This window comes from Suricata suricatta, chromosome 15 (assembly GCF_006229205.1).
Source record: "Suricata suricatta isolate VVHF042 chromosome 15, meerkat_22Aug2017_6uvM2_HiC, whole genome shotgun sequence".
Classification (NCBI taxonomy): Eukaryota; Metazoa; Chordata; class Mammalia; order Carnivora; family Herpestidae; genus Suricata; species Suricata suricatta.
The window spans coordinates 1668061-1687047 of record NC_043714.1 but is presented as its reverse complement, the minus strand read 5'-3'; the positions used below and the strand labels follow the sequence as shown (position 1 = coordinate 1687047).

Sequence of the window (18987 nt, the reverse complement as noted above, 5' to 3'; positions counted from 1 at the left end):
ATACAAATACATAGGCAAAATATAATTTATTAAATGCTATATTTCTAGGTAAACAAAGTAAATATCAACTTGAGAACATACTTAGGGAAAGTCATTAAGAACTGAAACAAGCAATCTGTTCATACATATACCAAGGAACCAAGAAAAAAGTAGTTTGTTAATAATTTTGTTTCATCACATTTTTTCTCACTTTAGAAAAATATTAGTCTTCAATCACTGTAATTTCACTTTACCCTAAAGTCAAATGAGATATAGAGTCCAGAAATGTAATCAGTCTCTACAAGTACATAAAATGCATAGGCAAGCAACCCTCAGAAAATCAGTAATAAGTAAATAATGAGGTGCTATTGGGCCAAAGTGATATATGAGTCTCTTCGTTGACACCAAAGTGATACAGACACACAGAATTGAAGGGATGCATGTCCCATTTGGGAAGAATAATCAGTAACTGCTCAGTTCTCCATCACTGTAAATGGTCAGTCCTGACATTTTTCTGATGGTTACGCAGTTGGGCAAGAAGACAGTTTTACTAACAAACAACCACGTGTGTTCTACTGGGTGTTTAATGCAGCAATAGTCGCATAAAACTAGTGACATTGACCTCTTAGTGAATTCACCACCCCTAGTTTCTAAACTCTCACATTTCGCATTGAAAACTACTTGCAAACAGTAGGCAGAAGCTTTTCAGCTGAAACTCTTGGTATTATCTACCCCATACTGAAGAAAGTAGGGACTATTCTAGCCAATGTAGGAAATATTCATATTCACAAAATGTGTCCAGCGCTTCTTTTCCTGATAATATTTATTATCTTCTAATTATACACAAAACTTATCATATAGATAATTTGAAAAAACACAGAAAAAATATAAAGAAGAAAATGAAAATCACCCATAATCCCATCTCAAGAAACACCCACTATTACCATTTTGGTGTATTTCCTTCCAAACTATTATTATGAATATGTACATTTCTAACACAACTAAAATTATACTATATTTAAGTTATTCTGTTTTTCATTCAACTTTCTATCATGATTTTACATATAGTTAAATATTATTTAAAATTGTGAAATTTAAAGTCTACGCAATAACCAATTAGTTATATATACAGTAATATATTTTTTAAAAAATGTTTAATTTTTATTTACTTATTTTGAGGGGCAGAGAGAGAGAGAGAGAATCTCTGCACTGACAGCACAGAGTCCCATGTGGAGCTCAATCACACAAATCATGACATCATGACCTGAGCCAAAATCAGGAGCTGGGCACTTAACCTACTGAGCCACCAAGGGGCGCCTGCCGTAATGTATTTTTAACAGGTATGTTTTCTATTTCCCATGTCCATGATTAAAGATACAGTTTTGCAACTGTTCTCTACATTTTTAAATACAATGCCCTTTATATTGTCGTTAGGCATCAATGTTTCACAGACATATAGTCTAAAAATTTGTTTAAAAATTAAAAATAAAAACTTTTAAACACTTTTTGAAAAATAATATGGATAAGGAAAAGGCTACTTCATAAAACTCACTACATTTGAAGACTAATTACTTTTCAAAGGCATGTTTCTCAATATTCCCCAGGTTGTTGATGCCACTTGTAGCAATAGTCTGTGTACTGAAGAAAATGCCTAAACTTTTGCTGGATGGGTGGCTGCAGATTCTGTCTCGTAAATGGGAACTCCAGCAGGCTTCTGGCTTCTTGTAATGAAGAAAAGTCATCTGGACTAGCTGAGTGCTGAAAGGTGTGCTTCACAAATACAGCACCTCAGCAGGTAGAATCTTCTTGGTTGTCAGAATCAACTATTAGAGCAGCATAAAATAGTCAGGTATTATAACAATGTTCTTTGAATTGCCAGACACAAATCGCAGAAAAATGCTTGCCTGTAAGTTATGTTGTCTTTGTAGTCAAAGTAAAGTGGAAAGATAAATGAAAGTTACCTCAATAATTCAAATTAGTATACTTGATAAAGAGAGTGAAAAATACATGTTTTCCACAAGTAGCCTCACTTGGATTTTTCTGTCTTTAAATTTTAAAATTACCAATATTTAATTGATTCTATTTCAAATTTATCATAAGTAAAAAATTCATCAAAACCCTTAAATATTAACATTAGGATCTATGGAATCCATCATTATTTACTTTTTTACTCCATCTAGTAGCTAGTCATAGTCAAGTATCCAAAAAAAATAAGTATTTTAGAAAGCATTAGAATACCAGCTGTACTCCTCAGTGTGTCAGGGTTCAAAATGTGTAGAAACACTTGTAAGCAAACCCACCAATTCAGTCTTCTACCTAGAAGTAGGTGCTGTACAGAGCCAACCAAGCCCAGCAATGAGACTGCAGTAGGTTGTCTAGGACAGCAATTAAATAATTGCTTTCTCTTTGTTTTGTTAACATGGCATCTGATAGTTTTATCCATTTACTAATTTTCCCCTTTGTAGTTAATAAGAATTTGGGGGAGACACTCTGAGAAAACCTCATTTTTCATACTAGTCCCCATTTATTTTAGCATCCATTGATAATCCTTGCCTGGAACAATTATTACTGTAATAACAATGGTAATTATAGTAATTCTCTATTTCCATCATTCCTTCTACATTCATTAATTAGAATTCTGCAATAAAGAGCTGTCTTTAAAAAAAAGAGCTTTCCTTTGTCTCTCATTTGTTCATTTAATTATTTATTTATACCAATAATAATTAATGGATTTTATTTTATTCTATGGCAGTTATCTGTTACTATCATTATTTTGTTGCTAGAATTGTCCCAGATTTGGCCAATTTGTTCCAATGTTATTATGACATAATACATCATGTTTTGAGCTTTTCTTTCTTTTTCACACCATAAGATGGTCCAGGCTCATTTTTTTCTCTTCCTTTTTTATCTGGAGCCAGCTATTTCTCCAAAGAACCATGTTTCCTTTTCATTGGAGTAGATAATTGCTATTTGTTTCCTGAAAGTGTTGGAGAAACAAATTTAGAATCTTACCTCTGATTCTCAAACTATTTCCTCTAACAATGATAAAAATTGGCACATGATTTTTCAATTTCTCTTTAGTGACAGAAAGAGTGCTCATGATTTGACTGATGGCTAACAAAATGGGGGGAGGGGCAAATGTCTTCTCCATCCCAATCTCTCAAGTATGCTTTATATTGAATGAAGCCTTCACCACCTTCAAGAAACAACCATGCTTTCCTTATTGGTTAACATAATAATTATTACCTATATTTATATTGTTTCATTCTGATAAGAATATATCTTTATCAGAAAAAAAAAACCCTAAAACATACTTACTGGCAGACAGATCTTTTCTTCTTACATCTGAAAACACTGGTTCAGAATGGAAAAAGGATTTAAACCACCAGTCAGATTCTTCCTCTTTTGGTAACCCTATCAAAAAAAATTCATATTACCTCCTTACCAAACACATTTGAAAGATAAAAAGCAAAGGAAAACCATGAGGGTGATGCTGATAATAAATAAATCAAATACCTTGCTGAGATTTGTCATCAGGTACAACGCTAACAGAATCAGAGCCAGTTAAAGAGCTCACTGAAGAAATACTGGCCTCTGTAGGAAACAATGATAATCAATAAACAAAGAAAGAATTGGCAAACACAGACATACTGTTTGTGCATCTACTCTCAAGGAGTAACATAGCATGTTTTGAAATCATTTACTCTAGGTAAACGATCATGAGATCATAGATTAAAAATTGATTAAATTGTCAATCAGTTAGAAAGTCTTCCAGAATAAGGCATATTACATTTTCTTAGTTTTTTAAAGTGGAAGATAGTTTTATAAGGATATGCCATAACAGATGACTGTTTGCTCCACAAAATTTTGATCATAGAGCTTTCGATATGCCTAGTTGGCAGTAGCACCTAGGTTTTCCAAATAGTCCTCATTTGTCTCTTGTCTGCATAGACTTCTCATTAGATGCCTTCTGCTTTTGCTGCATTATCTCAGAGTCTTTTTGCTTTTTCTGAGATGGTTAAGCTTTTCTTTTTCCTTTGAGAAGTTCCCAGGATTTCGTCATGATTTTCTGAAGAGCAAGTCCTCGCTGATTTCCAAGAGCCATGCCTATACCAGATCAAGCTTGGAAGAGAGCTGCTGGGAAGAGCAACGGCCTTCTAGGACACTGTTACTTTTCCTATTAATAAGGTGCCTTTCTTTTGATGGTGGACAACTCTCTCTCAATCTCTCCATAGATATAGATGTAGAATTTAAAATACAAGAGTCATCAAATTCAAAATCTTAGTATAAAATCAAGAACGAATAGTAGAAATATTCTACATTAGAAATCTTACAAGTGCATATATATAAATATTCTATAAAAGTTAGAAATTTAGAAATAAAGGAATTATTTTTATTATTTTTATCTTTTAAATTTTTAATATTTATTTATTTTTGAGAGACAGAGTGTGAGTGAGGAAGAGGCAGAGAGAGAGGGAGACACAGAATCTGAAGCAGGCTCCAGGCTCTGAACTGTCAGCACTGAGGCTGACACTGGGCTTGCACTCATGAACTGTGACATCATGACCTGAGTTGAACACTTAACCTACTGAGCTACCCAGGCACTCCAAAGGAATTATTTTTCAACAGTAAATATTTTATTTGCATTATCATACTTGTATTTTAAACCTATAAGTCTTTTTTAAAAGATCAGAATATAAAAATAACTTTTATGGATATAATAACACTAAATAAACTGGCATTATTTAGCCATTTTGAAAAGAATTTTCTACATGTGGATATATTTTCAATAAGTGACAATTTGTTTCTGAAATGATTGTTTCATTCTATGAAATTTCTGGATTTTCTTTAATAAGCTACAGTTTTCTATTCAGCTATGAATATTCACAAATGTATAGATAAATAAAAATAAAGCTGGCCAAACAGAAGCTGACCTATTATCCAGAGCAGAAAATGGAAATTAAAAAAAAAGTCATGTAAGATTATCAGCTTCTAAAAAATCCAATTAAATGTAAGATACATGAAATTAAAGAAATTGTGAAATATGAGCTTATTTTCATTTATTTTAAGAGTTAAGGGTTTCATCAATATGATAGATAATAACACAGTTAAAACCAAGAGATAAACCTTAACAATATTGATTCACAGAGGTCTGGAATGAGTTCTAGTCCTATTTTCTTCACTGTCACAAACAATCACCAAGTCTTGTTGCTTAAATTTTGACCAGGACATGACACATGGGTTAATAATATCACCTGAAATCACATTCTCTAGGAGTGGCCTCTAGCGGTGAGTTAACTTACTTCGATAATACTGATTTTTGGCCAGCAGGCAGCCGATGGAGGGTACCGACGCCATTGTTCACCCTGCGGGCAAACACAGGGAGAAGGCGCAGTGAGGACAGTGACGGAAACAGACATCGTTAGTCACCAGGGACTTCTTTTCCTTTTCCCCCCATATATATATATATTGCAAAGCAAGATAATTTACCACGTAATAGCTATCTGACAAAAAGAATTGAAAAGTTTACACAAAATTGTAATCAAATACACTACAATAAGCCAGAAAATGCAAAGTGTATATTTATTTGGAAAAGCAAGAAAAACTATATATCCAGCTATAAACAATGCCCACACATATTCCATCTGAAACAAACCTAAAAGTCAGGGGAAAGTGTTAACACAGCCATGATATCGTCACTCACCTGTTTGATTTCTCCAATTTGCTCCCTGAAATCAACGTGTTCTAAGGTTTCCTGAGAACACACTGGAAGAACTGTGGTGATCCGGGAGGGACTCAGTGCCTCAGGCCAGGGGCCCTCCGCAGTGAGCAGTGAACGGGGTGTGCTCTGGGACCCCTGGGCACACCTTATATTTGGAAGGCTGAAACCCGAGCTGTGGGCACAACAGAGGGAGGGGCAGCTCTCTGCCTGTCTGCCCTTGACCAAGTCAGTGTGCCAACGGGCTGCAGGCTGCAGGGACTGACTCCGTGAGGTCATAGCCTATGACAGCGGCCTCTGCAGGCGGTCGCGCGTGCCTCCGCTCAGCCCCTTCCCTAACATCTCAGGCTCTGGGGCAGCACCCAGCTGGGATCTGCTGGCGGAGGGTGAGAGGGTTATGGGGGGGACACCCCAGCCAGGCTGCAGGCCAGCTGACAGAACAGAACGGGACATGCCCAAAAACACAACAATGCAAAGCAGAGCCCCAGGCGGAGCTCACAGGATGAGCTCCCTGGATCACTGAGGTCCTATGGGACAGGACATGAGCTGCTGAAATTTACAGGGAGTCTGTTAGAAGCTCAATGAGAGTAAGAGATGGAAATGATGGGCAGCAAGGGGGAATCAGCGACTCTATGACATTGTAGCGCTATTATTTATTCATTCATTCATTTTTAGTTTCTCAGGTCTTGAAGCTATGTGAAAAGATGGATACAAAATCATGATTGTGGTGTCTTCTCAGGGGATCTGGGCTTTTATTCATTCAAAATTTATATTTGTATTCTAATTTTAGTAACTTCCCTTTTGTGGACTGTTTTGCCATTTCACAGACTCTGAATTGTGGCCCCTTCTCACTGGGGCCGGGGATGCTCAGTCACTCTTTCAGTTTACTGAGTAGCTGTTTGTGTTACCAGCTTCCACCACGCAAAATTGCTTGTGTCAGCTAGCCTCAAATACATGCTAAACACTGACTTCAGTATGCCATCGTGGTTCTTTTTAAATACTAGCACACCTGGTTATGGCTCCTTTCGGTTGCTAATATTATTTACTTATGCCTTTTCCGTTTCGGTCTTGATTCATTTTGCTAGGGGTTTCCCTATTGCATTGGATCTGTCAAAGAACTGTTTGTTCTTTTGTTTCTTGATTTTATATTTCATTACTTTCTGTCTTGCTTTTATGCTTCCTATTACCTACTTTAGTATGATTCTTATTGTCATTTATTTCAAAATATTTTGTCAACTGCCATGAAGACATTTATTGAATGTTTGATTTGAAGACTTTTTTTTTCCCAAATATACAAATTTTTAAAATTATCTTTCAGTTTATTTCTAAATCCACTGTATTGTCAAGAGAGAATGTTTCATTTTTATTCATTCTTTGAAATAGTTTTTGGAAATGGCTTTCTGTGTATTTAAAATAGTAATATTCTTCATTTATCACTTGCGATCTTTATTTCATAAGTGTCTGTTACATTATGTTACTTAAATTGTTAAATGACACACATACCAATGTGTTCCTGCTTGAACTACCAGGCTGCAGTAGGATTGCGTCACTGGACTCTGTCATTTTTAGTTTCTCAGGTCTTGAAGCTATGTGAAAAGATGGATACAAAATCATGATTGTGGTGTCTTCTCAGGGGATCTGGGCTTTCATCTTTCTTTATCAACACGAATGTTTTAGACGCTTTGGTCACTTTCCCCCTAGATTTTTTCTTTTTCCCTGGACTCCAACTGGTCTGGATTAATCCTGTAGCACCAGCTGTTTTATAAGGCACATCTGTTTGCATCCCTTTCATTTTGCTGTTTTGATTCATCTTATAGCTGTATTATTTTTTCCTAATTTTACATGTACACTTTCTGTCACAATTGTAGCTACACTGGCTGTCTCTCTTACTATAGGTTTCTTCATAAGTTTTGAAGGTATGTTTTCAGGCTCATTTTGAGTGGGGGCTCACTTGTATTTTCTCTCCCCTCTGGGTCGCACCCGCTGACTACATTGCTGCCTCTGTCCTGGTCTCCCTGCCTGCCTCTAGTTTCTGCATTTTTCTGTGATGACACTACTCACACTTATACAGGTATTTGTTTCTGTCACACGTTAGTATGTGAATTCCTCAAAAGCAGAGAACACCCTATTCACTTTTGCTTTAGCAATACCCAACACAAACCTGATACATACAGCAGCTCTTGTTCTAAAACTATGACAAAGCCAACATACTCCTCCTATGTGTGGTAATGAGGATTACACCCTTTGCTACAAGTTCAAATGTCATAGCAGGGCTCAGATTTCCGTGCTATAGTTGTGCCATAATGAGATTAAGTTTTACCCAATTATTTTCTGACTTACTTTTTTCAATATCTATGTGTTAAAATTAGTTTAACCATAGTTTCATAAGTCTTTTGCCCTTGATTTAAGTGATGCTAACATTTCTCTTTGATTTTAATAAGAGAATGCTTGTCCAGCCATGAGGACACACTACAGACCAACATGGAAGAGGGGGCCATCGTTCACAAATTTCTGTGCGAAAGTTGCAAGATACTGCTAAATGATTCTTCATAAGGGAAGAGGAAATATTTATAAGAGAAAAATAAGTACTAATTAAAGTCAACTGCAACCTCTGTGAAAGGTGATCTATTTATCACACGTAACATACTATTACTTTCTAATTGTGCTGACATTGAATGAAGTAGTAAGTGGCTATCAGATTGCTGTCTTGTAGAGCATGGAAATCTATGGTAAGAAAAATGGTGAAGCTTGTAGATAATTCATCATGACGCTGTGCTGTCACAGACAATTAACCAAGTATGCAGTGTGAGCTCAGTATGTGGGCATACCAGAAAACCTACATGCCTATATCTAATTCCAGTCTGCAGTTATGTGATATCTGAGTGCTCACAGAGATGTCAGGGTTTTTAAATATTTGGTAATATCCAGAACAGCAAACATCCCGTAGTAAGCACTGATTACTCTGTGCTTAATAACTAATACTGCAAACAAACGTGTGTACCAGGTGTGTTTTTAAAAAATGCATGACAATATGCATTAAAATACTATTTCACTTCATAAATTTTGTGGGGAAATTATCAATAATTAGTTACTGAATATCTCTGAGCCCTGTAACTGACATATAAAATGGAAATAATAATATTTTATTTGAAATCCAGTCCAGTCCCAAAATATATAATTCAATTGTTTGTTTAAATTTCATGTTTCTCTGGGGCACCTGAGTGGCTCAGTTGGTTAAGCATCTGACTTCAGCTAAGGTCTGTTCTCACTATTCGTGGGTTCGAGCCCCATATCAGGCTCTCTGTGCTGACAGCTCAGAGCCAGGGGCCTGCTGCAGATTCTGTGTCTCCCTCTCTCTCTGCCCTGCTCCCACTCACACTTTGTCTCTCTCTCTCTCTCTCTCTCTCTCAAAAATAAATATTTAAAAATTCCTATTTCTCTGAGTTACATGTAGTATATCAGGCAATTATCATGGTTGTACAATACAGAAACCAATTCCATATTCAAGCAGCGAAGTGAGTGAGTAGGAGAATAGTGATCAGGCCATAAAATCAATAGGAGACACAGAGAGGTGTGGTCTGAAAAGCAAGACCATCCAGTGCAATCCTGGGAGCTGACATGGCATTGCTGGCCAGGGGAGAGCCTGAGTGGGAGCGCAGCAGAAGGTGGGCTTTCCGTGGCGTGAGGAGCTAAAACTGCCTCAGCCACACATCCCAACAGCTGCTGGCCTTCCCAGAGAGTTCCTCTGAAAAGTCGGCACCCAAATCCGATCCGCCCTCACACAAGCAATGTGCTTAGTTCTGCACTGGGAGTGTTGTTCCTCCCTAAGAAGGGGGATTGTAGGAGCAAAGTCCCGTGGCATGGTCACCAGAGAATCCTAGCCCGGTGCGCCTCTTAGGGGGTAATGAGAGTCTGGGGCTAGGCGTGCCTTCTCTCACGGACCCTTTGCTCACAAGCTTTCTCAACAAATCCCACTTCTCACCCCACACCACGAAACATCGCACACACTGTCCTGAGAGGTATTGTACAACCAGAAAGCCACCCAGAAGGAACTGGGCTTAGAATGTGGCAGGAACTAACTATCCTTGAACAAGGAAGCCCCTGCCCAGGCCACAGCCAGGCAGAATATGACGAAGGCCCTTCGGTCAGCTCTGACCACGCCTCCAGCCCAGAGCTCCCAGTGGAGCCCATCTTACTAAGTCACAGGCGGACATCAAGCTACATACAGACACAACATATCCTTGCAGCAAACACTGCTAACTATACTTTAGGAACTATTCTATTCTTTTCTTTTTAGTATTTATTAGCCATGGTCCACCTAACTGACGACTACCTATCTCAGCCTCCCTGGCAGCTAGGAATTGGTGTGGGCTAGTGAAATGTGAAAAGTGAAGTGGTCCATCCTCGAGATCATCTCTGTAAAGACCAATCCACTTGCCCTGGACTCCTAGCCAGAGGTAAGGTCGCAACTCATGGGGTAGCACAACAGTTCTTACATGAGAATGAAATAAAAATTATTTTTAGTCACTGTATCCTGTTATTGTTATTCCATTTATATACTGACCATTAAATCACTCCGACTTCTGTAGTGAGTAGTACAGAGTGCTGGTTTCCCACATGCGATGGGTCCCCACCTGCCAGGAGCACAGGGTACCACCACACCCCACTGTTCCTATTCCCAACAGGAACCTTGCTTCATTGAGCTGATTTATCCCACCCACCACTTGCTCTCGTTTACACTGAGTACCTGACTTACGAGTCTTTCTTTTCTGCTCTCTTCCCTGATCCCTTGAAGCAAAGGAAAATTAAGTTCAATGACTCCCTCATATCTTGTTACTACTGGATGGGCCAGGGAGTCCCTTGCCAGTGATGCAAATAGTCAAACTTAAAAAAAAATAGTCCCAGTCTTTATCCTTCTTTCCTTTGGTCCACATTCTCCCAGATCCGTCTCCAAACATGAGTCACAATGTGAAAACATGGATTGATCACTTCTTAATTCTTGAGATGCCCCCCCCCCACCATCTACAAAGCCTCAGACCCATGAGGGTGGCAGGTAGATCCTTCCTCAGTGCTAATGCATGGACAGGAGAAGATGCCTTCCATTCTTGGTGCAAAGACCATTTCTCACTAGGCTCTATCTTTAGGATTCTCTTAGGTGCCAGTTTTCAAATTGCTGTCATTGTTTTCCTCCTTTAGTAGGCATATAACTAAGCAAAATAATTGGCAGAATTCCCCAAGGCTCAGCACCCTACCTTCTCCAGAACTGGCAGGACAGAGTCTGAAGAGCTTGTGACGAGATGCCCAACAATTACTTCATCAAGTGCCTTTTTCTTCTGAAATGCTGAGATGCAGGGAAGCAAATATACCGACAGTAATAAATATGCTAGAGTCAAAAGGACTTCAATTTTCTCTTGGTTTCATGATTTGAGGCATAGATAAATATCCATAAGTCAGTGCTTCTGGCTTGTGAGTCCTACGCCTGCTGAGTTAGGTACTTGCTCTCTGTAATGATCGATGTAACAACTTCTTGCAGCCACATGAAACGGTTTGGAGACACGAACACACTTTGTGTCTCCCACAGCATCTGTAAGAACAGCAAACAAAACAAAACAAAGCCATGGGACTTAGTTTTTTTAATTTTAGATTTTAAATTTTAGATTAGATTTTATTTAAATTCTAAATAGTAGATCAAACGCCTACACATCATTTTTCTTTGCCATAATATAATTGCTCTAATTTCCCACAAATCCCAAATCTACATACAAGAAGTCTGCTTATTTTGATAGGCAAAATATCAAATAATGATATCTTGATGTTTTGATAGGATTTTTGATACCAAGATCCTAATCTGAATGCATGGAGTATCTGATGATCTGACTGTATGTGTCTTAAGCTCTGCTCCTAGGAAAACACATGGATCTGCCTACAATTTTACTGGAGACTCCTCTCCCCTGAAAAACCAAACGAATGAAAAGGGGGCAGTGAGCAGAGTGCCCTGTGAACTTTCCTTGACGATTTCATGAAGACAATAGGATGGTGCTTCTACACTGTCGGTAACTGAAGCAAGGCACCAGGCCTTTGCTCTTGTACATCAAGAAGTCTTTGAATGTGAGCTGCTCGAGGGGGACACATGCCAGTGGAGGGGGGAGTGTGTGCCCAGTTGACAGAGATCCCCAGAGGGCAGCGCAAGTCACCAGCAAGAAGTCATGGCTGCTGGGGGTGAGCTCTGCTCTTCTGACGGGAACACAACCAGGTTCCCAGATGCCACCCCTTACGTTGATTGAATTAAGTGCTTTCAAGAGTTTGGAGACACCTCTTTGGAGACTCAAGTCGATTTCTTTTCCTGGGAAAACTTACAAGAGGAAGGTGAATGGGATGAAGTGTAATCCCTGCCACAGCAGCTGGATTTAAGTCACATCAGATAGCTATGATCCCACGCTCTCCTGCTCATCTTGTGTTTCCTGAATCTCGACTAGCACCTCTTCTAGTCCAAATGCTCTCACCGGGAGGACTTCACAAATCTTCCCCTTTGAGTTTCATGAGCCACTGCTCATTTTGCTCTTCTTAAGCTGAGGATGTTTGTGTGGGGAAGGCACATTCCCCAGAAAGACCTATTTTTAGGACTGCCTTTTGGCTGGCTCCTGGGAAATGAGCTCATGAAATGCTCTGTTTCATAAGAGTGGTTTTGCATTTCTTTGGCTCTGAGCCAAGCTGTGCCAGCTGACTAGAGGATTTATCCTAACAGTGTGATTTGTGGTGGTCTGGGGTTTCAGTAACCGAGATAAGTCCACAGGGGCTGTATGCCTGTGTGACTGATGCTCATTAAGAGCCTTGGTCTCCAAGGCTTAGATGAGCTTCCCTGATTGGTAAGTAACACTCCACACATGTTGTCACATCTTTCCTTGGGGAATTTAGTATGTTCCAAGTGATGCTATGGGGAGGGACTCCTGGAAGCTTATGCCTGGTTTCTCCAGACTTATCCCAACCAGGGGATTTTGGAAGTCCATCTTCATCTGTAGGATACAGCTGTTTTCTGTAGGGACCAAGCAATTAGATTACACACATATATGAGGACGAGCACCACTCACATTCTTCATGTTCTTAGAAATAGAATTAGTATCAACTACTCTTCCCAAGGTGCAATTTTAAAAGTTCACTATCTTAGCCATGGTGTTTGGGGTCAGTTTTGGAGGCTTCTGTCTGGCCTTCCCCACCAGTAAATCCTATACCGGGGATAGTGACAAATACCGTCATTCTGCCAACCAAGGAAATGTCATTGGGCCCAGTGGACAAAGCAAGCATGACCCAGACCTGGGTCAGAGCTCTGCTAATGACCTGGGGTCTACATCCACTCTAACAAAAATGTAATGATGATGTTTCTGATTCCTGAGAATCAGTTTCAACATAGTACTTTTGTTTAGAAGTCCTCATATGTCTGTATATTCTCATCCTGTGGTGTGGGAATGCCCCTACGGTCATTGGGGAAGACTTAGGTGGGTTATTTTCAGATACACACTCCATGTTACAGGATCCTAACTCATGGGAACCTAGCCCTCCTTAGATCAACGAGTTCCAGGTAAGAGAACTGTCTAGGATCCAGAAACTAGAATAGGAATTATGGGTATTTATTAATGAGCTGCTGTTAGAATCCTTGGCTTTATCTTAATTGTATACATTAAGTAACCCTTTTGAGACTGACCGTCCATGTTGGCCTTAGGACACCATGTTCTACAAGCCACATCACTGTAGGTTAGACTTCCTTTGCAGCTCCCCTGACCTTCCCACCTATTCTGATACTTGCATTCGCCAAGCTTCTGATGGTTATGTGCCATCACCCAGCCTCCTCTGGGGGCTCTGGTTAGTCCCCTTGCAATTAGGGAGTCAAATCTATAACGTAACCTTTTATTCTGAGTCTTGAACTACAAAGTCCTCACTATACTTCTCAGTGAATCTGGTGCTTCTCTCTCCAATGTGCTCCTTCTCATTTTGTGAAAATAGAGATCACTGGGAAATGTAATCAGTTGGGTTTTCTGGCCTTATGTAGGATATCTACTCCAGCATGCCAATTTCTACCTCAGCCGTCTTCCACAGTGATTCTGGATTTCCTATTTTACATTGTCATTACAGCAGCCCTAGCGAACAAAGAACCAGGACAACTGGTAAGACATTTACCAGTGGTGAACTGGGATAGGACAGCAGTGGACGGGGATGCGTTGGCATCCATTGTTGCTTCCAGGAATCATCCTGGCAGCATATTGACGTTGTTGTATGATGGCCTTGCTGGGGTGTTAGATCCTACATCGTGAGAAAAGTCACCCTTATCAATAAACTCTCCCATTAGCCGACTTGACCCAGAAGGGCCAGAAGGGCCCGGTTCCGTTTGTATTCACCGAGGTCCATGTTGAAAAATCCTGCAACTCATTTAGAGTGCACTCCCTTTGCATTTTAGCATTACCGTCAAGCAAAAGAGGAACTCTTATTTTAATAAAGAATAGTTGTCTATTTCTGCAGACACAGAAGGTTTCGGACAATTTTGGTGGTTAACCTTTTTTCATGCATTGGCTCAGATGTCCTTATTACAAATCACAATGTCTGTTTTTGTTTGTTTGTTTGTTTGTTTGTTTGCAACTGAGACCCTAGCCTTGGAGAAACCAACTTGCCACGGTTGAGAGTTCAACCTTCTTTGAGGTCTACCCTCAGTTTTTCTTCTGCCTTTTAGGTGCAGAAGATAATAGTCCTTTTATATGCTGCCAGATAACCAATTGACTTTTACCATGCACCTTACATCAGTTAGACATCATTGCTTCCTTTTGCAGATTTTCTCCAATGTGTCAGTGATGTCCAGCTGCAGACAGCTCAGTCCACAGCCTTGTGGATTGTTACTTTCTCTCAGACACCTGAGATGCTGGGAATGCCAATGCCTCCCTGTCCACTGGTGTCCTATCCCAGTTCACCATTGCTAAACATTTGAACACTTGTCCTGTGTATTTGTTTGCTAGGGTTGCTATAACAAAGTAGTAGAGACTGAGTGGCTTTAAAACAAAAATTTATTTTTTCAGAACCGTGTGGAGTTAGAAGTCTAAGACCAAGGTATCTGCTTACTTAGCTTCTTCTAAGGTCTTTCTCTCTCTTTTTAAAATTTTTAAACATTTATTTGTTATTGAGAGACAGAGAGAGGCAGAGCATGAGTGGGGGAGGGGCAGACAGAGGGGGAGACACAGAATCCAAAGCAGGCTCCAGGCTCTGAGCTGACAGCCCAGAGTCCTATGTGGGTCTCAAACTCACAAACCACGAGATCAGGACCTGAGCTGAAGTTGGATGTTTAACCGACTGAACCACCCAAGAGCCCCTAAGATTTCTCGTCTTGACATGTAAATGGCTTTCTTCTTTCTAAATCTTCATACGGGCTTCTGTATGTGTTTATGTTCTGATCATCTTTCTACCATATTAGATTAGAATCCCACATTAACGACCACATTTGAACTTGGTTACCTCTTTAAAAGCCCTATCTCCAAGTAGAGTCCTATTCTGAGGAATGAGGGGTTTGAACTTCAATTTGGGGGTGGGGGCCACCTGGGTGGCTCAGTCAGGTGAGTGTCTAACTCCTGATTTCAGCTCAGGACATGATCTCATGGCTTCTGAGATTGAGCCCACATCAGCCTCAGCACTGACAGGGAGGAGCCTGCTTGGGATTCTCTCTGTCTCTCTCTCTGTCTCTCTCTCTCCCTCTGAAAATAAATAAATAAACATTTTTTAAAAACCCTTCAATTTCAGGGGAACACAGCTCAGCCCATAACAAACTGCTTAGAGCCTGATGTTGGTACAATTGGCACTCCACCGACCACCAGTGACAGAGGCCACATTATCCGCCAGCTGAAGGGTCAGCCAGCTCCAGTCTCTTGGCTCTGTTAAGCCATACTGGCTTTGGCTGGGTTCCCCGGGAAGCAGACTGTGAGATCCACTCGGGAAGGTTTATGGGGCCAGAGGGAAGCCTTGAGCATCATCTTTTTACACCAGCTCTCTCTTCATCAATTACTTTATAGAATCGCTCAGACGCCTTACTAAATAGAAGATTTCAAACACAAATTTTATGCTAAGGACCAAAATTTTAATTTTGGACATGAATTATCCATTTAACTGAATATCCTGAGTTATATCTATTTTGATTTATCTTTACCCATCGATATAGGCATTACCATTGCTGGAATATGACACACATAGTTTCTGACATAAAACTTCACACCCTGAAGTCATCTTTTCACTGATCTCTTGACTAAACTTACATAAAACAATTTCTTGTTCAGAATTAAAGCCAGACAAAATGAGCTTTAGAGGTAGAGATACAAAATGCATTTTTAATAGCCTCTTATAATTATCAAAGAGCCCAAATCAACTCATACTGCTATAAGCATTACATTGTACATTATTTATCTGAAATAAAAATTTTAAATGAGACCTACATATAAAAAGAAAAAATAGATAAACAGTGGTGTTATCCTGTTGTACTTTTCATTCTTTATGCCTAATTGAGGATATAATTTTCAACCATAGTAATATTTCACTACCATCCTTGTTTTTTCTCTTATGGAAATAAACAGTACTGAACTTTCAGATTAAATATTAACTTTTATAGATACTCCAAAGCTCAAGGTGGAGTTTGAACTTCAGCCCAGGGAAAACCATGTATCTTGATGAGTTTCATCACAAGAAAGGAACAGAATCATCACAAGCTATTGCCAGAAGCCATAGAAAACTCACTTGTATTGCAAATCCATTATGACGTTATAAATAGTTTTTTTCCATAATCAGGATCAGTAGTTCAAGGTAATTATATAGTTAATGATAGAAATACACAAGCAATTAATGTTACATTAATCATACAACACTTTTCTAAAGTATTACCTTTATATGTATTTAAACACATGGCAAACAATTACAAAATCATGCAAGGAGAATTTTAGGTGCTTCCATAGTAAATCTCTGTAAAACAACAATTTTAGTTACAATTGAGGGAAAATATTAGTAAAACATTTGGTGAAAACAGAGTTATCTCAACATATGACACAATCTTCTAGCTATGCATATATAATACTGAAGTCAAAGAAAAATGTGATACTCTTTCATGAGTCCACATTCATTTCAAATTATTGGTGAATGTGTACAAATATTGGATGGTTTTAACTATTTCTTGGTTAAGCCATGTTTTCCTCCCTAATGCATCCCCTTCCCCCTACCCCCACTTTATTTAGAGTCACAAATATTTGGGGTTTTTCTCGATTTTATCCTATCCTCTCATTGCAACCCTGAGAAACATGGAATATATCTGGACCTAGGATCTGGAAGCAAGATAATAACACTGGAAGGCAACTGTAAGAGTAAAAGAGCCAGTCAGAAAATACAGACTTCTCTGCGGCAGTGTTTTCATTCACATTAAAGTATGGAGACAGGACACTCCTCTTTTCATGGAATGTGTCCATTTCTGTTGGAGCCATAAAAACAGCGTTTCTGGGGCGCCTGGGTGGCTCAGTCAGTTAAGCGTCTGGCTTCCACTCAGGTCATGATCTCACATTCGTAGGTTCGAGCCCTGCATCAGGCTCTGTGCTGACAGCTCAGAGCCTGGAGCCTGCTTTGGATGATGTACTTCCCTCTCTCTCTGACCTTCCCCTGCTCTCTCTTTTTCTCAAAAAAACAAAGCAAAACAAACAAACAAAAAAAAACAGTGGTTCATTCCACATCATTATTTTGACAGGCATAGTGGGGAAGCAAAATCAACATCCCTGACCTTATGTTGTTTACAGTCCAATTGGTGGAGATAATTTCACACACAGTCCCTTGGGAAGAATCTGTATGTGGTGGAAGCAGCTTTCAGGGCGCCGGGGTGGGGCAGAGGGAGGGTCTCAGTGCGGAGCTCATCAAACATGTTTCTCGAGTAGGAGATTTCTAAGGTTAAGATTTCCTTAAGGCTTTTGCTTCCATAAATATACCAGTCACCTTTTCTGGTACCTTTTCTTATGGTGAAACAAGAAACCTTTGTAGCTGAAGTATTTTTTAGATATCGAATTGCAAGCATGTGCTAACTGTAGAATATGGAGATAAGGTAAGTAGAGTGCTTCCGTCTTTGTCATATTAGTATTCAGACGGCATTTGAGCTGTAATTAAAACACATTTTTCTTTGAATGCACATTTAATATGCTCAGTAAGTTTGATTAAATACTTCCAGCAAGCGGATCTTTTACTTTTTGGTTTCCAATGCAGTTGCATTGATGCAGTATCTTGCTTGCAATGCTTCCATTGCCTTCATCTCTCACATATTCCAAATGAGGACCCTCAAGCAACAGAAGAATGTCTAAACACAGAATTTAAATAACACAGCATAGCATCACAAGTTGTAATAAATGATGTATAATATACCATTTAATTATAAATTGTTAATCCTTGCATTTCACAGAATTGGAAAAAAATGTAATTCACATTTCAGGATCGATAGTTAGAACTCAGTGTGTCCAGGGAGAGTTTTGAGCTCATCATATAAACCAAGACAGATGTCCTTGTGTTTAGTCCCCACAATATATAATTTTCATTTATATCTATTGGTAAAGAAGGCTAGCGAAATTCAGAAACCAGTCCATTTGGTCTAGAATTTGTCTAAGTGTGCTGTGGTAATCAGGATAGGAAATAACTCTCTCATGTCTTTATTTCTTCTTGTGAAAATAGAGCTATTACAATTTAAATATCTTTCAAGGTGTTATAAATAGGAATCTTTAAATTATTGTATGCATTTGGAAAACATGACACATTATACCACTTGTTACCAATTTAACCCAATTAGTGTTCTCCTTTTACTTTTAAATTAATCTCTAATTGTACATTAGACATCTGTGAAAGATCATGAACTATTTGCAACCTCTTTTAGTAAATCCCCAGGGGGGTCTATCTCCTGGTGTTGGGTGACCAGAGTACATAATCATATTACAGTTTGTGAATGGCTCCCTTCAGCAAACTTCATTAAAACTAACTTTCCTTGATCATTAAAATACAGCTTGCCTTTGTAGCAGCTTTTCTTGGGGAGCATAGTCCTTTTGTGTAGCATCCTACACTGAAATTTGAAGTTTTATTTAGAATCTCTAACAAAATTAGCATGTCTTTTCTGCAGTGCTTGTGCTATCAAAACATACAATGAGTGCAAATTCACTGCTTTTTTTTATAAAGTATAATCCATATTAGGTTTAGAAAAAATATAACAGAATCCACTCTTTCATATCTGATGGGAATACTTGGAAAGCATTTGT

At 39.0% G+C, this 18987-nt stretch overlaps 1 protein-coding gene across 2 annotated transcripts; it reads right to left on the bottom strand.

Annotated features, from left to right (window-relative positions):
• Positions 1-1225: 1225 nt before the first annotated feature.
• PPDPFL (pancreatic progenitor cell differentiation and proliferation factor like) lies at positions 1226-5895 on the bottom strand. Of its 2 annotated transcripts, none has more exons than XM_029923885.1 (5): positions 5684-5895; positions 5283-5345; positions 3496-3573; positions 3298-3393; positions 1226-1802 (listed from the first exon to the last, which is right to left on the bottom strand). In XM_029923885.1, exons 2-5 carry the CDS (start codon positions 5335-5337, stop codon positions 1768-1770), a joined length of 264 nt encoding a protein of 87 aa, XP_029779745.1. In that variant the 5' UTR covers positions 5338-5345; positions 5684-5895; the 3' UTR covers positions 1226-1767. The 2 variants fall into 2 exon arrangements, with proteins under 2 accessions (XP_029779745.1, XP_029779747.1); XM_029923887.1 differs by lacking the exon at positions 1226-1802 and adding an exon at positions 2872-2956.
• Positions 5896-18987: the final 13092 nt, after the last annotated feature.